This window comes from Typopeltis vanoorti, chromosome 19 (assembly GCF_054136105.1).
Source record: "Typopeltis vanoorti isolate ZY-2024b chromosome 19, IOZ_Tvanoo_1.0, whole genome shotgun sequence".
NCBI classification, from domain to species: Eukaryota; Metazoa; Arthropoda; class Arachnida; order Uropygi; family Thelyphonidae; genus Typopeltis; species Typopeltis vanoorti.
In genome coordinates this window covers 55880094-55904292 of record NC_143567.1, presented here as the reverse complement: position 1 = coordinate 55904292, position 24199 = coordinate 55880094, and the positions used below count along the sequence as shown (strand labels likewise).

Below are 24199 nucleotides of genomic sequence, written 5' to 3'. Positions count from 1 at the left end.
CCTAAAAATGCTGTTGTTATAATTGATAATGCTTCATATCACTGTATTCGATTAAACAAAGTTCCAAATTGGTCTAATAAGAAGCAAGTTCTTATGACTCTCTACAAATAACATTTCTCATTCCCCAGATATGCGAAAAATTGAATTGCTTAATTTGGTCAAAAGAAACTCACCCACAACTAAACTATTTAAATTCGATACAATGCTCAAAGAGCATGGATTTCTAGCTTTGAGGCTACCACCATATGATTGTGATATTAATGCTATTGAGTATGTTTGGGCAGAAGTGAAAAGTTTCATTTGCCATCGCAACGTAACTGGGGATAATGACATGTCGAAACTTTTTAAGCTTTCAGAACAGGTGATTGAAAGTATTGCAGTTCAAAACTGGGGAAAATATTGCTCTCATGTCACCTCATTGGAAAATATGTATTGGGACAGAGACGGAATTATCGAAGAATTATACGAACCTTTGGTGATCAGTTTAAGTGAAAGTGATGGCGATTCGGACACCGATTCAGATAACTCTGAAAATTAAAAGGATTTGACAATGGTATTTTTTTCCAACATTTTTTTTGCATGGGTTTGTTAAAAGAGTCACAACAAGTCATAAATAATTAATCAGTTTAGGACATTAATGTGACTAAGTTTAAAAATAAACTTAGTTACATTTTTGTTTTATGCTATACCTTTTTTAATTTTGTTAATACTCTACGTACATTTTTCCAACTGTTATACAAGCAAAATAGTTACTCTTTAAAAACAGCAATGTTTGTAAAAGAAAAGCTAAATTTTCTGACCTGTAATAATAAACAAACTCATTCCAGAAGACAGATTGATTACCCTATTATCGGAATGGATTCTCCTTTTTCTGACATGTGCAGAAGTGTCGAGAGATCTCTAATCGGTGGGCGAACTATACTTGATAGCTAATTTTTTTTTTATTTTTTTTTATTAGAGTACCAATAAGTTTGCTCTCTTTAACTCCAACAGTTAAAGATATTAGGATAAGAATTTTTACATTAAGGTTAAAAAAAAAAATTATTATTATTTTTTTTTTTATGTGGGTCAACAACCTATATAGCATTGTAAATTATAGTATTACTATAGTACTGCAGATAGACTAAAGGTTAGATAATGTGGAATCCTTGTTCTAGAGACCAAACAAATTTTTTTCAAGACACTTCAGGATCCCAAATAAGTAGGGTAATCTCATACTGGGAGATGAAATTCATCAACCCAAAAAAAATTCATGAACCCCCACACCCATGGTGGGATTCTAATCTAAAGCCTGTTGGACATGGCTTTGCCTCGTAGTCAAATATGCTCTTGACCTATGTTTCTGTTTCCTCCTCATACAACACTGAATCATTAGTAACATTGTGTTCACTCCAGCAAGTAACACTCCAATGTACACAAAAACCAGAAGTTCACCACTGAACATGCATCACCTGCAATGACTAGAGCACTTGTCATAATGGCAAGAATAAAGACTGCTTGCTGGAAATAATAGCACACTTCATGAATATTGCATTCAGTAGATGACACCGGTTGTAGTGGTTCATCCACTTCTACCAGAAGGAGCTAAGCTCCTTGCAGTCTGTTGGCCATAATGGTGCTGTGGAGCAAATGGTGGTGCCACTAATGCTGAGGTGAGGTGAGAGGAATAGTGGCTGTAAGAGCTCCACCTATTGTTTGAGAAAAGACTAAATGTACTGGATGGGCTGCTGAATGGTCTTGATCAACATCAGACATTCTTCTACATCACCTGGAAAAAGAATACGTTAATTACTCCAGATCATGCAGAGAAGGGATACTTACAAGAAGACCAAGAAGATTTTTGGCAGTCTTGTTTACCAAGTTATTTGTAGGCACGCATAATTTAATGAAGAATGCTTCCAAGTGACACCAATTGTTATATTTTAACCTTGGAGTAGGTAGTTGGGAACCAGGGTTGAGTAATATCCTATGAGACGGATGCTGACCAAATGGGGGAGATTTCTGGTATAACCCCTTGGCTTGTCTATGATGGCTCACCACTGATCCTGAACAGTAATAGGGTGCACCATGCAAGAAGCGAGACTGTGATTCTGTTGGTGACTGGACAAAATGTCCTGGCTGGCTAGGGAAGTCCCTGAAGACTGGTTGAGCAACAGTAGGAGAATGAATGTGATAATGTTTGAAGTGGTACTGCCGTACATCTCCTGTTGAAGGTGCAGTTATCAAAGTTTGTGGTGTCATTGAAACATTTGTAGTCAATGGATTATAATGCACAGCACCACCTTGAAAGACATGGCTTCGCCTCGTTGTCAAATATGCTCTTGACCTACGTTTCTGTTTCATTGCATTGTTTTAGTCATTGCAGATGCTGTGATGCATGTTCAGAGTGGTGAACTTCTGGTTTTTGTGTACATTGGATTGTTACTTTCTGGGGTGAACACAATGTTACTAATGATTCAGTGTTGTGTGAGGAGGAAACAGAAACGTAGGTCAAGAGCATATTTGACAACAAGGCAAAGCCATGTCCATCAAGGAAGTACTGTGCATTATAATCCATTGACTAAAGCCTGTTGGTTGGAGAGTGAGTACACTATCCACTCAGCCAACCATACTGTCTCTACTTACACTATAATTTTTGTAGTTTTTTAGAAAGTTCAATTCAAAATGGAAAATTATAATATTCCATTTTCTAAAAATTCTATGGAATTTCTTATTAGAAAGACTAATGCTTAATTTTATAGCAATTTTTTCAAAGGAAAAAATGTGATTATCCATTATAATACTTTAAAAAATACTATTTAACACATATAAGAGAAATAAGAATTTATTAACAACTCTGATACATTATGTTCAATGTAACATTAGCATCATTCAGGGAGAGAGCAAAACAATTGGTTATGACATTCAAAATATTAACACAAGAACAACTCAAACAGCATGAGTACAGTAGTGGAAGTAGATTCTTGAATGAGTTGAATAAGTTCATTAATTTTGCAGGAGGTTTAAAGGTGCCAGCAGTTCCTCTGCTGGCCCACCATGGGGTATACCATATTCATTGCACCTGTAATTTGCCCTATATGGGTAAAACAGGACGCACAATTCCTATCAGAAAAAAGGAACATAAACAGCACATTAAATTTAATAACTATGATAAATCTTGCCTTTCTGATCACGTACTGAATACTGTACATAGAATTGACAGGAAAGGCATTTATTCATCATGAAGGTTATTTTCTTGATCATAAATTAGTAAATAATAATATTTGGTTTACCGATCAAGTGTTGATCAATTTTATTAACTGAACCAACTAGTTTTGCCACACTTATCTGTTGGCATCTTCAGGGCACTTACATATAGGTTTAAACAATCTCACAATTCTGCATAACTGCAAAACTGACAAGAATAAAAAACTGACTAGAATAATTACAAATAAAATAGTATCGAACGTGAGTGAAACACGTATCGCGTGTACAAGATCAGCTAGCTGTTGCTGAGGAACTTTCTGTAGTTTGTATTAAAGTTCATTTCTTCCGTTTTTAAGGTTCTGATTAGGGTTTTCCATATCTCTGGGAGTATAGGCCTTGGTTTCTGTTAAGGTTTACAGTAGAAAGGGTGACTGTGGCTGCTTCTTTGAAAATTCTTGAATGGTAATAATCTTCCTCTATGTAAGGGGAACAGCTTTTGTCCCACTCAATGACATGGTTAGTTGTAGAGAAATGAGACGATAGGCCAGAAATGTCCTGTCTGTTGTTTTTGACATAGCCAATGTGCTCCTTTTTCCTGATTTCGAGTCTTCTCGAAGTCTGTCCGATGTAACTAGAGCCACATGAGCATGGAATATTATAAACTCCAGCATATTTATAGAAAGGATGATTGTCTTTTGGAGAGCTTAGTAGTTTACGAATAGATTCTATTGATTTAAATGTTACTCTTATTTTGTGTTGCTTGAGGAGATTGGCGAGCTTGTTGGAGATGCCACTTACAAACGGAATTGCAATCGTTTTTATATATTGAATATCTTCTTGTTCTCTTTGTGGTGGTTCAGAGAAAAGGACTTTATTGACGAGTCTTCTTGGATAGCCGTTCAAGTACAGATTGTTGGAAATAAATTTTAACTCATCTTGAAGGGTCTTGTTGTCCATTGTGATGCGAATCGCTCTTTTCTTTAACATGTGTACAATGCTGAGTTTATTTCAATTTCAACCTACATTTCAACTCCTCTCACCACATCTCACATAAACTCAGCACAGTAATCCAAATGTGGAAGTATTAATGCCTTATGAAGGGGAATAATAACCTCTTTATCTCTGGATGTCAGTATGTTCCTCAATAACCAAGTAATCTTATGTGCAATCTTGGACACCTTAGTAATTTGTCCCCTGAACTTCATCTCCCTATCCACCAACACTCCCAAGTCCCTAGCCTCATCAATCTCTTGGAGTACTGTTCCATCAATGTAGTACATAGCTGGTAATCTTTTGATCCCAAAATGCATAACTTTACACTTTTCCACATTGAACTGACATCCATTACCTTTTGCCCCATTTTGCCACTTTATTTAATCATCCTGCAAACTCTCAACATCAGCTTGATTTTTAATTACGCTACCCAACTTTGCATCAGGGGTGCTTAAGGGTCAAAGCTGTATAACTGAGAGGAGACCTCCACATAGCCTTTAAAGGAATGCAGAGAACCGACCAGGGCTTCTGACCTAATGTCCAATCCTCACCTTCTCGTGGTGCACCCTGTTGGGTATCTACTTGGATACTGAACGGACGAGGATGGGCTGGCAATTTGGGATTTAGCCGACCAAATTGTATTCTTATTGGTTAAACCAAAATATAGAATGATGGTACAACATGACAAAATTTCATGCCGGCTGGGGCGTCGCCCGGTTAAACAAGGCCCCCGTTGTTTTCGCCAGGGAACCAGGGCGAACAGCGAAAAGTCAGCTACTGGAACAAATCTGAAAACAAACCCCAACTCAACATCACCAGAGTTAAAGATCGGTACTATCAACGTAAGAAGCCTGAATGGCAAAGAAATGGAGCTAGCTGAGGAATTAGATAAGTACCAGATCGACATAATAGGGGTGACTGAAACAAAAAAGACCAAAACTGGTGAGCTCTTTCTGAGCAATAAATACAAAATGTTATATTCAGGCAATGACAATCAAGGAAAAGAAGGAGTAGCCATAGTATTCAACACAAAATACGAGGCTAATCTTCTTGAATGGCAGGCAGTCTCAAGTAGAGTAATGTGGGCAAATATGAGAATGGGGAACTGGACAATGAGACTTATTTGTGCCTATGGTCCCACAGAAGGTTCTACTAAGGTAGAAGTGGAGGAATTTTTTGAGGCTTTAGAAAAAGCAACTGACACAATGAAAAATGAAAAGTTGGTCCTTGTTGGGGATCTAAATAGCAGAGTAGGAAATGATTGTCAGACATACAAAAATATTTTGGGAAAATTTGGAGAAAAGAGCAAAGCTAATAATAATGGCAAATATCTGTTGGATTTCTGCTCAGGACATGGACTGGTCATTACTAACACCATGTTCCAACATAAAAATGTGCACAAATTCACATGGAGAGAAGAGGCTAGGAATAAGAAAAGTCTCATTGACTATGTTATTGTTGATAGTGATGTTTTCTTCCTGGTGCAGGACACCAGAGTGTACAGAGGATTTGAAATTGGAAGTGATCACTATTTAGTCTTGAGCAGGATAAAATTGAATTTCATATTGAAAAGAATAACATGTAAGAAAGTTTTAAAGCGAATAAAAGTTGAGCAGCTCTCAGATGTGAACTGTAGACTAAAATACACAAAGATTATTGAAGAAAAAATGAAAGAATTTGAGAACAGGAACCAAACCTTGGAGATTCAGTGGCAAACTCTGAAGAAAACATTGATTGATTCTGCCAGAGAGGCCTGTGGTGAGGTTGTTTGTAAGGATAAAAAAATCAGAACTCCCTGGTGGACACAGGAAGTTAAAGAGGCAGTGAAGGAAAAGAAGAAAGCATACCAAAAGTTCCTGGCAAATAAGTCAGCTTTTGCTCTTAGAGAATATAGAGACAAATGCAAGAATGCTAAACACTGTGTAAAACTAGCTAAACAAAAGTCATGGGAGGACTTTGGCAAGAATATAGAAAATAAATATCAAGAAGGTGGCAAAATATTCTGGAGGTTGTTGAAGAAACTTAAGAATGGAGGAAAGAGTGCTGTAAAAGGAATTAGAGATGATAAAGGTGACATGAAAACGGGAGAAAAAGATATCCTTGAAGTATGGAGTAATTACTTTGAAAAACTGCTAAATGAAACAAGCAGTGATGACAGCACAGTGGTAAAAAACACTGACCAAGCATGCAGTCAGGAATACATATCCATACTTGAAGTAGAAAAAGCCATCAAAGGCTTGAAATGTGGAAAGGCAGCAGGAGTAGATGATATTCGACCTGAAATGCTGAAGTATGGTGGTATAAGAGTATTACAGTGGCTGCACTGCATAGTTCAGAAAGCCTGGACAGAGGGACGAATTCCCGATGATTGGAGTAGAGCTCTCATAGTACCCATATATAAAAAGGGAAATAAAACTGAATGTGAGAATTACAGAGGTATTTCTCTACTGAGTGTTCCTGGCAAGATCTATGCAAGTATACTTGAGAAACGGTTGAGAAGAATTGTGGAAGAAAAGCTTGGTGAAGAACAAGCTGGATTCAGGCCAAATAGAGGCTGTCAGGATCAGATCTTCACTTTACGACAAATAGTCGAGAAAGCATGGGAATATAACAAAGATCTGTATTTAAGTTTTGTCGATCTGGAAAAGGCATATGACAAGGTGCCAAGAGAGAAGCTATTCAATATGCTGCAGTTATATGGTGTGAATGGGGCATTATACCAAGCAATACTTAGTCTTTATTTGAGTTGTAAGTCAGCAGTCAGAATTGAAGGAAGTACAGGAAGATGGTTTAATGTTAAATCTGGTGTGAGACAAGGATGTACATTATCCCCTCTGTTATTCATTATCTATATGGATCACATTATGAAGGAAAGTGGTATTAAACATGATATCAAAATTGGAGATGTTAATGTCAGCTCTTTGCTTTATGCAGATGATGTTATACTTCTAAATAAATCTGCTACAAGTCTGCAAGATTCTCTGACTAAATTGAATAGCTGTTGTAATAGATATGGTATGAAGGTCAGCAATAAAAAGACAAAGACAATGAAAATAGGCAGAATCATTGAAAATGTCAACTGTGTTGTGAATGGAGAACCTGTGGAACAAGTAAAACATTTCAGCTATTTAGGCACGATTTTTATTGAAGATGGTAAATTAAATATAGAAATAGAAAACAGAATCAGCAAAGCTGGTATGGTGGGAAGTCAATTGAATAAATTCATATGGAATAAGAGAGAAATTAGTCGGAACACTAAATTAGCTGTATACAAGACAGTGTTCAAACCAGTTTTAACTTATGGATCTGAGAGCTGGGTCAGAAGTAAAACACTTGACCAAAGACTAGAGACCACAGATATGAGCGTCCTGAGAAAGATTATAGGCATGAACAGATGGCAACAATGGCAATATCATATTAAAAACGAGGATATTAGGAAAGAACTTGACATTGTCAGCATCCAGGAATGCGTTAGCAGAGCTAATCTCAGGTGGTATGGTCACTTAAATAGAATGGGCGAAGAAAGATTAGCAAAACAAGTGTTCTCTGCCAGGGTGGCAGCAAAACGACCCAGAGGAAGGCCAAGATATAGGTGGATTGATACGATACAAAGTGCTTTAGACGATAGAAATATAAGATCTGATAATGTTGGAGTCTTGACAAGTAACAGACTGATTTGGAGGAAAATTGTAGATAGGAAATTAATAATGATGTAATTTTTTTCATGTAGTACTATCATATCCTGTACACCCCTTGAGGGTACATGGCAGGAATTTGATGATGATGATGATGATGATGAACTTTGCATCATCACCAAACAACTGAATATCTCCCTTTAAGCCATTTCCTATATCATTTATGTACAAATTAAACAACAATGGTCCAAGCACAGAGCCCTGAGGCACACCACTGGTCATCACCTGCCTCATCCTAGACTGCTCCTCTATAAACCACCTTCTGATATCTCTCCCTGAGCCATTCTCCTATCCATATCACCAGTTTAGAATCCATCCCCAACTGCTCCAATTTGCGCAACAGTATTCCATGGGATATCCTGACAAAAGTCTTAGCAAAATTCAGAAGCACCACTGTGTAGCCATTTCCTTTGCCCAACTCAGATGTCATTCTGTTATAAAAAGTTAATAAATTGCTAAGGCAGGATCGACCTTTAACAAAACCATGTTGGCCCCTATAGAGTATCATATCCTGATCCACCCATTCTTGAATTTTATCTTTAACCAACTTTTCCAATACTTTTACCACCACTCCCGAGATGGTGATTGGTCTGTAATTAACTGTAATTTTACCGCAGTTTTAGAGCCACCTTTATGCAAAGGAACTACTTTGCCTTCCTTCCACTCCCTAGGGACCATACCAGAGTTCAAACTTCAGTTAAATAACCAAGTAAGAGGCGTTGACAATTCCTTTGCACATTCACGCAACACCTGAGCTGATATTCCATCTAAACCTACAGCAGTGTTTGCATTTAAATTTTGCAATATACTAAGTACCTCTGATTTCTTAACTTCAATTCTCACATTAGTTATTGCTACAGGTACAGAGATATCCTCACTTGGATGATAGACTTTTGAAAAGTGATCACTCAGTAACTCTACTATTACATCTGAATTGGTCACTTCAATACCATTAGCACCCACTAAAGTCATTCTTCCTTTGACTTGCCAAATAGCGGAAGAACTCTTTGGGATTATCCATGATCTCCTTGGTTAAGTTCTTCTCATAATCTGATTTAGAAATTTTGGCCTAATTTCTTTAGGCCAAAAAAAATATCTAACAGTTTTGTTTATTAAGACTTAATAATTAATTAATATATAGTATATGCCCACAGATTCGAGACCCTTTGACACTTCTGCACATGTCAACAGGAGGAGAATCCATTCCGATAATAAGATAATCAGTCTGTATTGTGGGATGAGTTGTTTATTATTACATGTCGGAAAATTAACTTCCTTCTCTTTTATGATCATTGTAGTTAACTATGTTGCTTGTATAACAGTTGGAAAATTTTACCTATAAAGCACGTGATTTCACGTGTTGGTGACCAATTCGTACGTCCTTCATTTCTTTCTCCCCTTCAGCATGAATCAACTATTCTTGGAAAGATGTCAAGCACAGATCTACAAACCGTGAGCAAACTATAATTAATAATAGTCCAAAATTCCTTGCTGCTGTGTCCCAGAGTGCCAGACCACATAGTTTAGGACCAACTGGTTTCAAGTAAATTCAGATTTTCAGTAGTTTATAAAAATAGTATTGGATTTATATTAAGTAACATTGAAGTCTGTAATTTTTATTTTTCTTAATATAGCCAGGAAACTGAAGTAAAAAAAAATTATGGGGAAAAAATTTTTGTTTTTCAGATGTGAAATGCAAAGAATGTGTCGATGACAACATTAGGTCTATTTGTAAGCCTTTCCTTCGTGGTTACACAGTGATCAGCATTCAATAAAAATTATTGAAACATCTACCATGTTATAGTAAAACTTCAGTTTAATATAAGCCAAAGCCTTATAAAGATAAGAAATATATCAGCCACCACAATTATGATCTGACAGATCAATAATTGTGGTTGTAGATACATTTCTTTTATATCTGCCACTATAATTATGATCATGCCTTGGACACTCTGCACAGAATCAAATAGAAAACTAATATACTTCACTGCAGTAAATACAAACATGAAAGACATGTTTTTTTTTGGAATTAGAAGAAGATTTAAATAACCAACCAAACCTCAATAAATATGAATGTGTGAAACTTTCCAAGATTTGGGAAACAGTAATTCTTAGACAACCTGCTGAACATCCAAGGTTGTCCACCAGCACTCATAGAAGTCTCCCCGTATTAGGGCTTAGGCTTTCAGTCTTCCATTATTATTATTATTTTATTTTTTTATTTTTTTTGTGGTTTGTGTGCATTGTTACAATTCTTATATTGTATCCTTGATGATGTATCTGTAACAAAATACTGGAACTAATAATCTTCTGGTTAATGGATTCCTTGTGCTAGCTTCATTCTTCCATATGAGCTTCAACAAGCACTGAAGTCTAAATACTGTACATCATAAAAACAAGAACAGTAATAAAAATAATTAAAAAAAAAACACCAGTCACAAAACAAAAAGGCACTACAATCAAATAAGATATGGAAATATTGATAATTTCTGCTGATAATTAATGCAGCCATACTTGTTCAAGTTATGGAAGTTCTTCACTGCTAATGCTGATTCCAAAAATGGCTCTCAGATTTCAATGCCTTGTACATAGTACCACAGTTTTCTTCACAGTTTTCTTCACAGCTTTCAGAAGTAAAACACTTGACCAAAGACTAGAGACCACAGATATGAGAGTCCTGAGAAAGATTAGGGGCATGAATAGATGGCATCAATGGCAACATCATATTAAAAACGAGGATATTAGGAAAGAACTTGACATTGTCAGCATCCAGGAATGGGTTAGCAGTGCTAATCTCAGGTGGTATGGTAACTTAAACAGAATGGGCAAGGAAAGATTATTATTATTATTATTATTATTATTTCGGGCAACTCAAATGTCGACAGACTCATCAACGGAGGCCCTATCATCCTGTCAAGAACAACTATTCGACATTCACACAGTATCATTCATACCTCACCTTGAACTCATTCACGGTCATAGCACCCACAACAGACTCTGGCAGCTTATTCCACTCATTTACCACTCTCCAAGTAAAAAACCTAGCTCTAACACCCTTGTTAACCACATTCTTGCCCAGCTTCCATGTATGGCTTCTAGTCCTCCCACCACCAGTCCTATTCTCAAAAATATCTTCTGGATTAATCTTATAGAAACCCTTCAGTAATTTGAATATCTCAATCATATCACCCCTTTTCCGCCTATCAACCAATTTTTGCAACCCACAAATCTTGAATCAGTTCTCATAAGGTTCATTCCACAGACCTGCCACTATCTTGGTCACTCGTCTCTGGATTCTCTCCACCTCCTCCCCATCAAGAAGAAACCCTGGCACCCATATCTGGGCACAGTAGTCCAGATGGGGTCTTATCAGGGCTCGATATAGAGGAACAATAACTTGTTTGTCTCTGCTTGTTAAAGTATTTTTCAGTAACCAAGTGATTTGATGAGCTGATTTAGCCACTTTTGCAATGTGCTCCCTAAACTTCAACTCCCAATCCACCAACACTCCCAAATCTCTGGCCTCATCAATCTCCTGGAGTATGGTTCCACCAATGTGATATACTGCTGCTATTCTTTTCACTCCAAAATGCATAACCTTACACTTTGCCACATTAAATTGACATCCATTTTCCCTATCCCAGTCCTCCAAACTATCCAAATCATCCTGCAAAATTTTGACATCCTGTGCACTCAAAATTGCTCTACCCAACTTTGCATCATCAGCAAACAAGTGAACACTTCCTCTCAGATCCTTTCCTATATCGTTAATGAACAAATTGAAAAGTAGTAGTCCAAGAACAGAACCCTGCGGCACACCACTAGTCACAAGCCGTCTTTTGGACTCCACTCCTGAATAAACCACTCTCTGGTATTTCTCCATCAACCACCCTCCTATCCATCTCACCAACCTATTATCCATCCCCATCTGTTCCAGTTTACTGATTAAAGTTCCATCTGGTATCCTGTCAAAGGCCTTGACAAGATCCAGCAGAATCACTGTAAACCCATTACCCTTATCCAGTTCAGCCGTCACTGTGTTATAAAACGTGAGCAAGTTACTGAGGCATGATCTACCCTTCACAAAATCATACTGTCCCCCATACAGTATTCCATTTTCATCTATCCAATCCTGTATTCTTCTCTTGACTAGTTTCTCCAAGACCTTGACAACGATTCCTGATATGCTAATCGCTTGGTAATTTACAACAGTAATCTTGGAACCTCCTTTATGCAGTGGAACTATTTTCCCCCTCTTTCCACCCCCTCAGGACTAACCCAGACCCAAGACTGAGATGAAACAAAATGGTGAAGGGTACTGACAATTCTTTAGCCTTTCATGTATGACACGAGCTGGTATACCATCCAATCCCACAGATGTATTGCAATAGGTTTTGCAATAGACTACTCACCTCAACCTCATTCACCACAATTCCCCCAGTATAATCTATTGGCTCATTCATTTCTGCAATGTCACCACCTGGATGATATACTCTTGCAAAGTGCTCGATCAGTAATTCAACTATATCAACTGATTCGGTTACCTCCCTACCATCGGCATTCTTTAAAATCATTCTGCCATATACATTTTTTCTTTTACTTGCAACATATTGAAAAAACTGTTTAGGATTCTCTTTAGCCTGCATGGGCAATGTTCTTTCGTAGTCCTTTTTTGCTTTTCTTACCACACTCGTTACTCTTCTGGCCTGGGCTTTATACTGTTCATGTGCCTGCCGGTCACCTTTCTCCATAAATTCCCTCCATAGTTGTTTCTTTTTTTGCAGCTCAAGCTTAATGGTGTTAGTCATCCATTTAACTCCTACATGATTTATAATTCGGACTCTAGGCATACAGTCAGCCATTGCTTCATGCAAACACTTTTTAACCGCCTCCCATGCACTGTCAACTTCTAGCCCTTGCAGTTGTACATGCCATGGCACTGTATCAGTCAATCTCCTAAGCTTGTCATACTTACCAGCCCGATAATTCCACATGTACCCTGTCTTAATTACCAGGTCATTACCAAGTCAAGCACTCTCTGACCCCTAGTATTTTCCATTACATGCTGTCACAGATAGTTATCCCTTAATAACCGTATAAAATCCAATTCCTTCCTTCCATGTGTCCTCTCCTCCTTCCAATCAATGTTACCATAGTTGAAATCTCCCATAATAATTACCCTCCTTCCACTCATTTCTTCTATTTGCTTATGCATACTATCTCTACCATCTATTCCATCACCTGGTCTATAGCAGCACCCAACTGTATATTTTGTTCTGCTAGTTTCAATCTCACACCAAATAGCCTCAAATGCTCTTTTCTCCATCCTGCAGTTCCACTTCTATTCTCCTTGGCTGTAGCTCATTCGCTATCATCAATAACACACCTCCCCCCATTTTATTCTCCCTGTCTCTCCTGAACACACCATACCCCTCACATTCAATCCCACTAGCTGTGTCATCTTCTGTAAGCCATGTTTCACTAATGCCAATAACCTGTGGTCTGGAAGTTCCAACCAAGGCCAAAAATTTTTCCCTTTTGTTCCTTTTACTTCTGGCATTTGTACACATGAATTGCAAAGCCGACTTGTCTCATCTCTATTTTGATGCCTTATACTAAGTATCCCATTCTGATTTGTGGTCTTTCCTACTCGCTTGGGCATATTACACACATTCACACACTCAACTGTCTCTCTAAAATTGCATATCTACTCACCCCCCCCCTTAATAACTCTAGTTTCCCTGGTTCTATACATTCACTTCCACTACATTCGACAACACCTTTTCAAGTCTCCATACCAAATCCATTCAAATGTAAACCATCTATTTTATATAACTCCTTTCACCCATCGGACTCATTTCACATATCCACAAATTCCACACCACTCATCAAACATAATTCATGCATAAAGTTATTGGCAATATTGGCCCTCCTTCTATACTGTTCACTGTCATACCGCGGCAACAGACTCACCAAACTCTCTCAATCTTTTCTTTTGCTACCTCAAGCAATTCCTTCACATCCTCACTCATAGCCTTTTTGTTTTCTTTCAAATCATTTGTACCCACCACCACTATCAATTCCTTCACCTGTTGTTTTTGTCTTCTAATTGACTCACTTAAAATGCCAAAACAGCACCGGGTTGGTACGATTTTGTTAAACTGTCAACTAACACGCCTCTTACTAAGGAATCACCATACAGCACACGCTCTTTCATTTTGTTTACACTCACTTTCATATAAGATTAGCAAATTAAGTGTTCTCTGCCAGGTTGGCAGGAAAAAGACCCAGAGGAAGACCAAGATATAGGTGGATTGATACGGTACAAAGTGCCTTAGATGATAGAAATATAAGATATGATAATGTTGGAGTCTTGACAGGTAACAGACTGATTTGGAGGAAAATTGTAGATAGGAAGTTAGTAATGATGTAAATTTTTCATGTAGTACTATCATATCCTGTACATTCCTTGAGGGTACATGGCAGGAATCTGATGATGCTGATGATAATTTGATTTTGGCTTGCTTAGATATCTTGTTTGTTTTCCAGATTTTTCTGGAATTTTCCCATGGTGGTCCATCCCATCGCTATTCTGTGTTTGACTGTTTGGAATTCATCTATTGTTTCTAATAGTTTTGATCCAAGATATATGAAGTTGTCTACTTGCTCTGTTTGTTCTCCATTTAGGGTGGCTGAGATGGTAGTTTTGTTCCTCCCTATTTTCATCACTTTTTTCTTTTGTATATTTATTGTCGTGTCATATGTTTTACAGGTTTCGCTTAGCTTGTTTATCAACCTTTGTAGTTCATTTGGTTCTTGCAATAAGGATGATATCATCTGCATATTTCATATTATTTAAGTTTAAACCATTGACATTGATTCCAGGCTCACTGTCTATTGCCTTCTTTACAACTTCTAGATATATGATGAAATAGGCATGAGGTTAATGGGCATTCCTGCATTACTCCTTTTTGGATCTCTATGGGTTCTGTTGTTAGTGTGTCCTTTTTAATTATTGCATTTGTCTTAGAGCAATATATTATCAGAAACTGTATTATACATTTACCTATTGCTTTTTCTAGTAGAACTTTAAGAAGGATATTTCTATTGATTCTATCAAAAGCTTGTTTGAAGTCCACAAAACAACAATATAGTTCTTTATGGTCTTCCCAGCTGAGCTGCTAGTTGGTGCAATGTAAAATTCTGGTCTATTGTTGAATAGTTTCCTCGGAAACCAGCTTGTTCTATGCCTATCAGTTCTTCATAGGTGTTTTTTAATCTATTTTGTATAATTCTTATGAATACTTTATAGGGGTGGGAAAGTAAATTGACTGGTTTGTAATTTCTGCAGTCTCTTTTGACTCCTTTCTTGTATATTGGGATAATCTTTCCAGTTCTCCAGTCATTTGAAATCTCTCCTGTTTCTAGTATTAGTATTTTATTGAACACAGTTGTTAAATATTGTATTGTATTGATGTTCTGTCTCCATATGACCACATTTCAGTAGGGATAGTATCAATGTCTGGTGCTTTATCGTTTTTCATCTGTTTTATTGTGTATCTAACTTCTTGTAAAATTTTTGGGTAGTCGTTATTTTCCTCTATTGTTGGCATTGTAGTTTTGTTTCCTTGGTGAAAGATAGTTTTAAAATGGTTTGACCAGATTTCAATATTCCCAGTTTCATTCATCTTGTTGTTTATCATTGTTATTGCTATTGCTGAGAATTCCATTGTAATTTCTCTTATAGTGTCATGGAAGACTTTTAGGTTGTTTTGTTGGTATGCTTCTTGGCATTTCTTAGCTTTTTCTTCTAACCATTTTTCTTTGGCTTTTTTGCACAGATTATCAACCTTATTTTTTAGTGCTCTGTATTTTTCTCTATTCTCTTCATTGTTTTGTTGGTTTACAAGTATCTTGGCCTCTCTTTTTTTCTTCTATTGTAGCTAAGATTGCTTGGGTTTGTTTGTTTGTTTTGGGTTTGGTACCTAGAGTATCTTTTGCAATTGATAACACTGTTTCTTTTCCTTCTTCCCAGTATTTTCTGCTGTTCTGGAAGATGGAGGGTTTTAATTTCAAGCACATCTGTTCTAAAAATCGACTTCTGCTTGAGCTATCTTTTAGTTTTGATAGGTTGATGTTTTCTTCTTTTCTGATATTGTTTTCCCAGTTGAATTTTATCTTCACTTTGGCAGTTAATATTTCATGGTTAGTGTTGAAATCAAAGTTACTTAATGTTTGTACATTATTTACTGATCTTTTTCTGTTGTTTGTTTATCTACGCAGTTCTTTATATTACCATCTCGGGATGTCCATGTATATTTATTATTAGGGCGTTGATAGAACAATGTGTTTGCAATCATTAGATTGTTTGCTTTACAGAAGTAAAGTAATTGTTCTCCTCTGTCATTAAGCTCTCCGTATCCAACTTTCCCAATCACATCTTTTTTGTCTTTTGTGAACTGTCCTATTTTATCATTAAAATCTTCCATCACTATCATGAGTTCTCTGTTTTTGGAATTATCTATTTCCTGTTATAGTTCTTCATAGAAATTTTCTATTTCTTCCTCTGAATGGTTATCTGTCTGGTGCATATATTTAGATTATTATTTTAATTGTTTGATCTTTTTCTTTTGCTTGAAATTTTGCTTCTCAATTAATAATGCAACTCCGTGTATGTCATCTTTTCTTCCTGAGAAGTATACTCTTCCTTCTGGTAAATCCATGAATCCATCTCTGCACCAATGTGTCTCTGATAAACTTAAAATACTCCATTTCAGTCTTTTAAAATTTTCCTGGACTAATGGCATTCCAGGTCGGTTAATAATCTTATGTTGAGGGTGGCTATGTGTTTCACGTCCTTTGCTGACCAGGTTGCTGATTTCTCACCTACTCTATGTGGTCTTCAAGTAGGCACATTGATGGTCTTGTATCAGTAGCACTATCTCGGTTTGTATACTTTCTCCGGCTCATGGAAGGTACTGGCATAATAATGTAGTCAGCTTGCCATGCCTCTGCTACATCCTTTGGTCCACGGCTCTTTATTCTTTATTCAGAGCAACCCGTTTGGGTGTCCCCCATCTGCCACCTGGGGGACACGCCTGGTAGGAGTGTGGTCTCTCAAAGTGTAAAACCAGCTAAATAAAATTCATGGGAATACTTTGGTAAGAACATAGAAAATAAATATCAGAAATGTAGGAAAATATTTTGGAGGCTATCTAAAAAGATTAGAAATGGAGGAAAGAGTACTGTAAAAGGAATCAGAGATGATAAAGGTGACATTAAACTGAAGATAAAGATATTCTAAATGTCTGCAGTAATTACTTTGAAAGATTGCTAAATGAAACAAGAAATGTCAGTATGATGGTAGAAAACTCCCAACAGGAATGCAGTCTGGAACACATATCCATACTCAAAGCAGATAAAGCCACCAAAAACCTGAAATGCAGTTGGAGTAGATGAAATTTGATCAGAAATGCTCAAGTTTTACAGTGATGCACTGCATAGTTCAGAAGGCCTGGTCAGAGGGTCGAATTTTGAATGATTGGAGTAGAGCTCTCATAGTACCTATCTATAAAAAGGGAAAGAAAACTGAATGCGAGAATTACAGAAGTATTTCCCTAGTGTTCCTGGTAAGATTTATGCAAGTATACTTCAGAAATAGCTGAGAACAATTGTGGAAGGGGAAACTTGGCAAAGAACAAGCTAGATTCAAGTCAAATAAAGGTTGTAAGAATCAGATTTTCACTTTAAGACAAATAGTTTAGAAATCTTGGAAATATAACAAGGATTTATTATAATTATTATTATTATCATCATCATGTGAGGTATACACTATTGCACACAATGCCACATCCAACTGTGCTTTAACTGATTCAATGTGTCAACATTCGCAACACACTCAGGCATTGCATTCCACTCACCAACCACTCTCCATGCTCCTCTGCTCACACCCCTCCTTATAGTTTCCAGCAATGGCCTCTTGTTCTATCCCCCCCTTCCCATTTTATGAAATTTGCATTTAAGTTTTGTTGATCTGGAAAAGGCATATGACAATGTACCAAGAGGAAAGCTATTCAAAATGCTACAGTTATATGGTGTAAATGGGACATTATATCAAGCGTACATTGTCTCTATTTAAGCTGTAACTCAGCAGTTAGAAATGAAGGAGGTACAAGAAGATGGTTTGATGTTAAATCAGGTATGTGACAATAGTGCACGTCATCTCCACTGTTATTCATTATCTATATGGATTACAATATGAAGGAAAGTGGTATTAAATCTGATATCAAAATTGCCAATTTTAATCTCAGCTCTTTACCTTATACATGTGATGTCATACTTCTAAATAAATCCAGTACAAGTCTGCAAGATCACCATTAATTTCCTGATATGTACCCACAAAGGATGTTCAGGCTGCTATGACAGCACTACATAATTAAGTGTACATTATTGTTAATCTCCAATTCCACAATTTTCTTCCAAATTAGTCTGTTATTTGTGAGCACTCCAATGTTGTCATATCTAACATTTCGTGTTTCTAAATCACTTATGACTGAATCAATCCACCTAGACTTTGGTTTTCCTGTAGGTGTCTTTCCTGCCATCTTGGCATCAAACACATCTGTTTTGCTGAACTTTCCTCACCCATTCTATTTAAGTGATCATACCACCTTAGATTAGCTCTACTTACACATTTTTCAATGCTTGAAAGTCCCGAATTAAATTGAATAACTGTTGTAATCAATTTGGTATGAAAATTAGCAATAAAGAGACAAAGACAATAAAAATAGGTGGAAATGTTGAAAACATCAACTGTATCCTAAATAATGAACCTATGGAACAAGTAAAACATTTTGTCTATTCAGGTATACAATTTTTAGTGAAGATGGCAAATTAAATTAAATATGGAAACAGACTTCTGTTTCCATATTCTGAATAAATTTATATGGAATAAGAAAGAAATCAGTAAAATACTAAATTAGCTGTATAGAAAAAAAAAGAGCCTGGATTGTTATAGAAAAAGTGCCTGAGAACACATTAATAGATGATCTGATAATGTTGGAGTCCTGACAGATAACAGTTGGTATCTGTCAAGATAACAAATTAATGTTATCTGTCAAGACTATATAAAATTGTTGATTAGAAGTTTGTAATGGTGTAACTCAAATTACTTCAAAGGTAATTTGAAGTAATTTTGAATTATACCAAACTGACTAATTTTATTGATAATAAACAATATTGTTTCATGTTTAATTTTTTTTTAAATTTTTACCATAATTTTGAGATTTTATCCAAACACGTATACACTGTACTTACAGTGTGTATGTATATTTCGAAAGTTCCAGCACCCCCATGATTTCAAGCCATTAGCTGCCACTGGTCCCTAATGACACTATTATTCTTCACTTCCTGCAACAACTTCTTTGAATCCCTTTCCACATTCTTTGTCTCACTATTCAAGTCATTTGTGCCCACCACTACTGCTAATTCTGATGCCCATTCCTTCCTTTTATGCAAAGATCTGATATTCATTTTGCTGTACCATCTGTAAAACATGCTTTGTGCACTTTTACCACACTTTTAATGATTGAGTCACCATATAAAACAACCCTATCATCCTTAGATATTTGCTTCTTATTCACTTCCTTGTCATTTACACCTCTTCTTTAAACATTCGATTTCCTCCTCCATATATTTAACTTGACTAAGCTCTTCCATGCCACTTCTGTTATTACCATCACAAGCACTCCCATCCATTTTCTGATTATTCCTGGTAACACTGTTCTCATTTTTAGAACGTTCTAGTCTTTCATCACTCTTTTCATATATATAATATATTCCTTTTTATCCTTCCATCTAACACTCCATAAATCTTTAATGTTTTTGAAAGTATACATAAAACAATTGTTGCATATCTTATCCAATGCAGAAAGTCCAGGGAAAAACTTGATCTCCGAGTCAAGACCTTCCTCACTGCTGCTGCTGCCATATTTGTAACATTAACAAGCACTTCTACGTTAACCATGATAAAAACTGAAACAAACACTTTTAGAACCACAATACCACAGTGTAATGATTATATCCAGTCTTGCTATCACACAAGGGCAGTATTATACAAATCTATGCAATATAATTTAGGGAAAAAAAACTTTTCGTAACACTATTCAAACACATCATGACTTCTCGTCACAACACTAGCTGTGAGAAATATAGAATGAGAAAGTATCCTATGAAAAAGAGAGAAAAAAGGTTCCAGAAAATATTCTTCTAGGAACAAGAAAATTGGATCTCTGATCTGGAAGTATATTTATTATACACAAGGTATAGAACACAACAAAATTTTTAAAAATCGATACAACTCTAAAAGAAAAAGAGCTAAAAAATTACTAAATAGTATTCATTAGTTCAAGTGCATAATTCAAATGACCAATTACAAAGCTAATTGACTAGTGAGAAATTAAACTAATAACTATATCATGGAAGACTTACCTATTGCCACACAATGTGTGAACTGATCTATTGCACTCTTAGACATGCAATATGCTAAAACACCAGGAAACTTAAAAAAAAAAAAAATCAAACTCAAAATGCATATCTATATAACAATACTCAAATTTTATAACTCATAAATGTAGCTTCAATTTTTTTCCAAAGAGAATAAACTAAATTTATTTTCTCAGATTTATATGGTTAATATTTATACTAGATATCACAAAATACATTATATTCATTAATTAATTTTGGGATTTAGCTGACCAAACTGTATTCTTATTGGCTTAAACCAAAATACAAAATGATGGTGCAACATGACAAAATTTCATGCTGGCTGGGTCGTCACCCGGTTAAACAAGTCCCCTGTCGTTTTCGCCAGGAACCAGGGTGAACAGCGAAAAGTCAGTTACTGGAACAAATCTGAAAACATGCTCCAACTCAATATCGGTATTGAGTTGGAGCATGTTATATTGATAGTACAGATCGGTACTATCAATATAAGAAGGCTGAATGACAAAGAAATGGTGCTAGCTGAGGAATTAGGTAAGTACCAGATCGACATAATAGGGGTGACTGAAACAAAAAAGACAAAAACTGGTGAGATCTTTGTGAGCAATAAATACAAAATGTTATATTCAGGCTATGACAATCAAGGAAATGAAGGAGTAGCCATAGTATTCAACACTAAATACGAGGCTAATCTTCTTGAATGGCAGGCAGTCTCGAGTAGAGTGATGTGGGCAAATATTGAAATGGGGAACAGGACAACGAGACTTATTTGTGCCTATGGTCACACAGAAGGCTCTATTAAGGTAGAAGCAGAGGAATTTTTTAAGGCTTCAGAGAAAGCAACTGACACAATGAAAAAGGAAAAGTTGGTCCTTGTTGGAGATCTAAATAGCAGAGTAGGAAATGATTATTACTATTACTATTATTACTCCAAGACCTCATGTAGTCAAAGACACATCTGGGAGGTCCTTTTATCACACACACATCTCATCATACCATGTCTTAAACACACTCAAACTCCTTGCAGACACCACACTCTCAGGCAAGGCTTCCCATCATTCACAACTCTGCACGAAAAAAACCTGCCTCTCACTCCCCTACTCACACCCTCTTTATACAGTTTCCAGGGATGACCTCTGGTTCTCCCCTGATCTCACACTATTCTCTGGAACTTCTCTACCATTGATTGTCAGACATACAAAAATATTTTGGGAAAATTTGGAGAAAAGAGCAAAGCTAATAATAATGGCAAATATTTGTTGGATTTCTGCTCAGGACATGGACTGGTTATTACTAACACCATGTTCCAACATAAAAATGTGCACAAATTCACATGGAGAGAAGAGGCAAGGAATAAGAAAAGTCATCGACTATGTTATTGATGATAGTGATGTTTTCTCCCTGGTACAGGACACCAGAGTGTACAGAGGATTTGAAACTGGAAGTGATCACTATTCAGTCTTGAGCAGGATAAAATTGAATTTCATATTTAAAAGAATAACATGTAAGAAAGTTTTAAAGTGAATAAAAGTTAAGCAGCTGTCGGATGTGAATTGTAGACTAAAATGATTATTAAATACTTAAGGAATTGACAGCGTATATTAGAAATATAAATTAAATCAAACTTTAATATATTCTTTCCAATATTTCTGCAACATCATATTGCCATCTTCATGGGAACTTAAGATAAAGACATGTGCATGCAAGTACAACACAACAGCAAATGAGAAACGAAGCGAGGAAGCTACAGTTTTCCTAAAGTCCTGATGGTGTCCCCTAGCGGGCTATATTAGGTGTTCTTGGCCTTTGGGCTGAAGTTCTCCTGATGTATGTTTCCCAAATTTGGGGCAGTCTTGTGCATCCAAATTTGTTGAGGTTTGGCATGTTCCGAAGGGCTGAGGCTGATTCCATGAATAGTCTTTCATATTTGAACTTGCTGCGGTACTGTGGCTTTCTTCCACCTTATTCTGTGGCGAGTATCCAGAGCATGGTCTGCAAGCCCAGAGTGGCTGTACTGGTGAATAATCATGTTTAACCAGCGTATAAGCCTTTCTACAAGAATTACTATCATCCACAGAGATTACATCGCACGCAAGGCTTGCTATTACGGCAAAATGAAGCTGAAGTTATCAAGACAACTGAATCGTCTGGCATTCCTAAAAAGCTGCCGGGATAATCGGGTAATTTAATCCCAAATTGCGTAAAATTTAAGCACCGTTTCTTTTCACAGAAAGCTCTCCGAATCTATAACCATGCAAGCCATGCTTTGCTACGGGAATAAATTAACACTACAAGCAGTTCCCTACTGAGGCAAACAGAGCTATTTTAGTGCTAGAGGAAGAGCTTTCTGATATGCTAAATCAGGAACATTGGTCAATTTTACATGATGTCTCATGCACTGTGGCAAATAAAGAATTTGAAAAAATTCGGAGTCGACATATCAACACGTTTGATAAATTAAAAAAGAACTCGTCGTCCAAACCAAAACTATAAACCAACACTGTAGTTAACCTTTCTTCAGTTATTTTGAAGCCTGAAGCACTCAATGCTCTGTCTCATGGTCACAACCTCAGCATTGCTCCTAGGAAAATACCAGCTGAGGAATTAATGATCCAGATTGAATGCAGGATTCGCCACCTTCCAAACCACATCGCCAACGATATTAGATTGGATGTAGCCTGTGTTCTCACAAAAGAAAGACCACCAAAAACCAACATATCCAATAGTGAATACAAGTCCCTACAGGAAATGAAGAAAAACAAAGAAATAATTATCACCAAAGCAGATAAGGGGAACACCACCGTGGTACTCGATCATACTGACTACACAGGTAAACTTAATGCTTTACTATTAGACAAGGCTATCTACTTCCCCATTGAATACAATCCCACTAACTCACAAATTGGAAAACTCCATAGGCTCCTTAAGAAGGTCACTTCTTGGCCTGTGGAGATTACAAACAAACTAAAACCATGTAACTCTAACCCCCCCCCCACGTATATATGGGCTCCTAAAAATATAAAGAAAATGTGCCATTACGTCCCATAGTGGACGACATTGATTCCCCCACCTACTAACTAGCTAAATATTTAGCCAAAGCACTCTCACATTATACAGGCAACACACCATCACACATAAAAATCTCAGCCCACTTTAAAGCCAGTGTAGAAAACCTTACACCCCCCCCCCCAAAACATAATGAATAACGGTCAGTTTTGATGTCTCCTCCTTATTCACAAATGTCTCCCTCAAAGAAACCTTAGAGCTAATCCAAGCTAAATTTACTCCTGATATCTCAGCCCTATTTCAGTTCACAATGAACTCAGGCTATTTTGTTTGGCAGGAAAAATTCTACAAATAGATAGAGGGGGGGAAAGCCATGGGTTCACCACTTTCCCCACCCTTGGCCAACTTCTTTATGGAGACTTTTGAAGAGAAAGCCTTAAACTCTGCCCCAATAAAACCTACCATATGGCTTCACTATGTTGATGATGTGTTTGCTATTTGGCCACGTGGCTCGGATACACTTCTCTTCTTCTTACCACACTTAAACAACCAACACCCTAGAATGAAGTTCACATTGGAAAAAGAGGAAAACAATAGCTTCCCCTTCCTAGGGGAAGTATTAGTCATACTAGTCACCCACCAACCTGATGGAACCTTGGTTTTCTCAGTTTATAGATAACCTACCCATACAGGCAGATACATTCACCAACAATTCCCCACTCCCCCACAACAATATGGAGTTATTAAGACACTATTCAACAGGGCTAAACTAATCTGTTCAAATGACAAAGCCCTAACCACTGAACTAAATCACATCC

The 24199-nt window shown here is 36.7% G+C and overlaps 1 protein-coding gene across 7 annotated transcripts in view; it reads right to left on the bottom strand.

Moving 5' to 3' along the window:
- Nucleotides 1-24199, bottom strand: part of LOC150096138 (uncharacterized) — a 205330-nt gene that overhangs the window by 41901 nt on the left and 139230 nt on the right. For all 7 annotated transcript variants that reach the window (XM_090408912.1, XM_090408911.1, XM_090408915.1 and 4 more), the window contains one exon: nt 20364-20433. In XM_090408912.1, coding sequence (XP_090265038.1) covers nt 20364-20433 — 70 coding nt within the window. The remainder of the gene's footprint in view (nt 1-20363; nt 20434-24199) is intronic.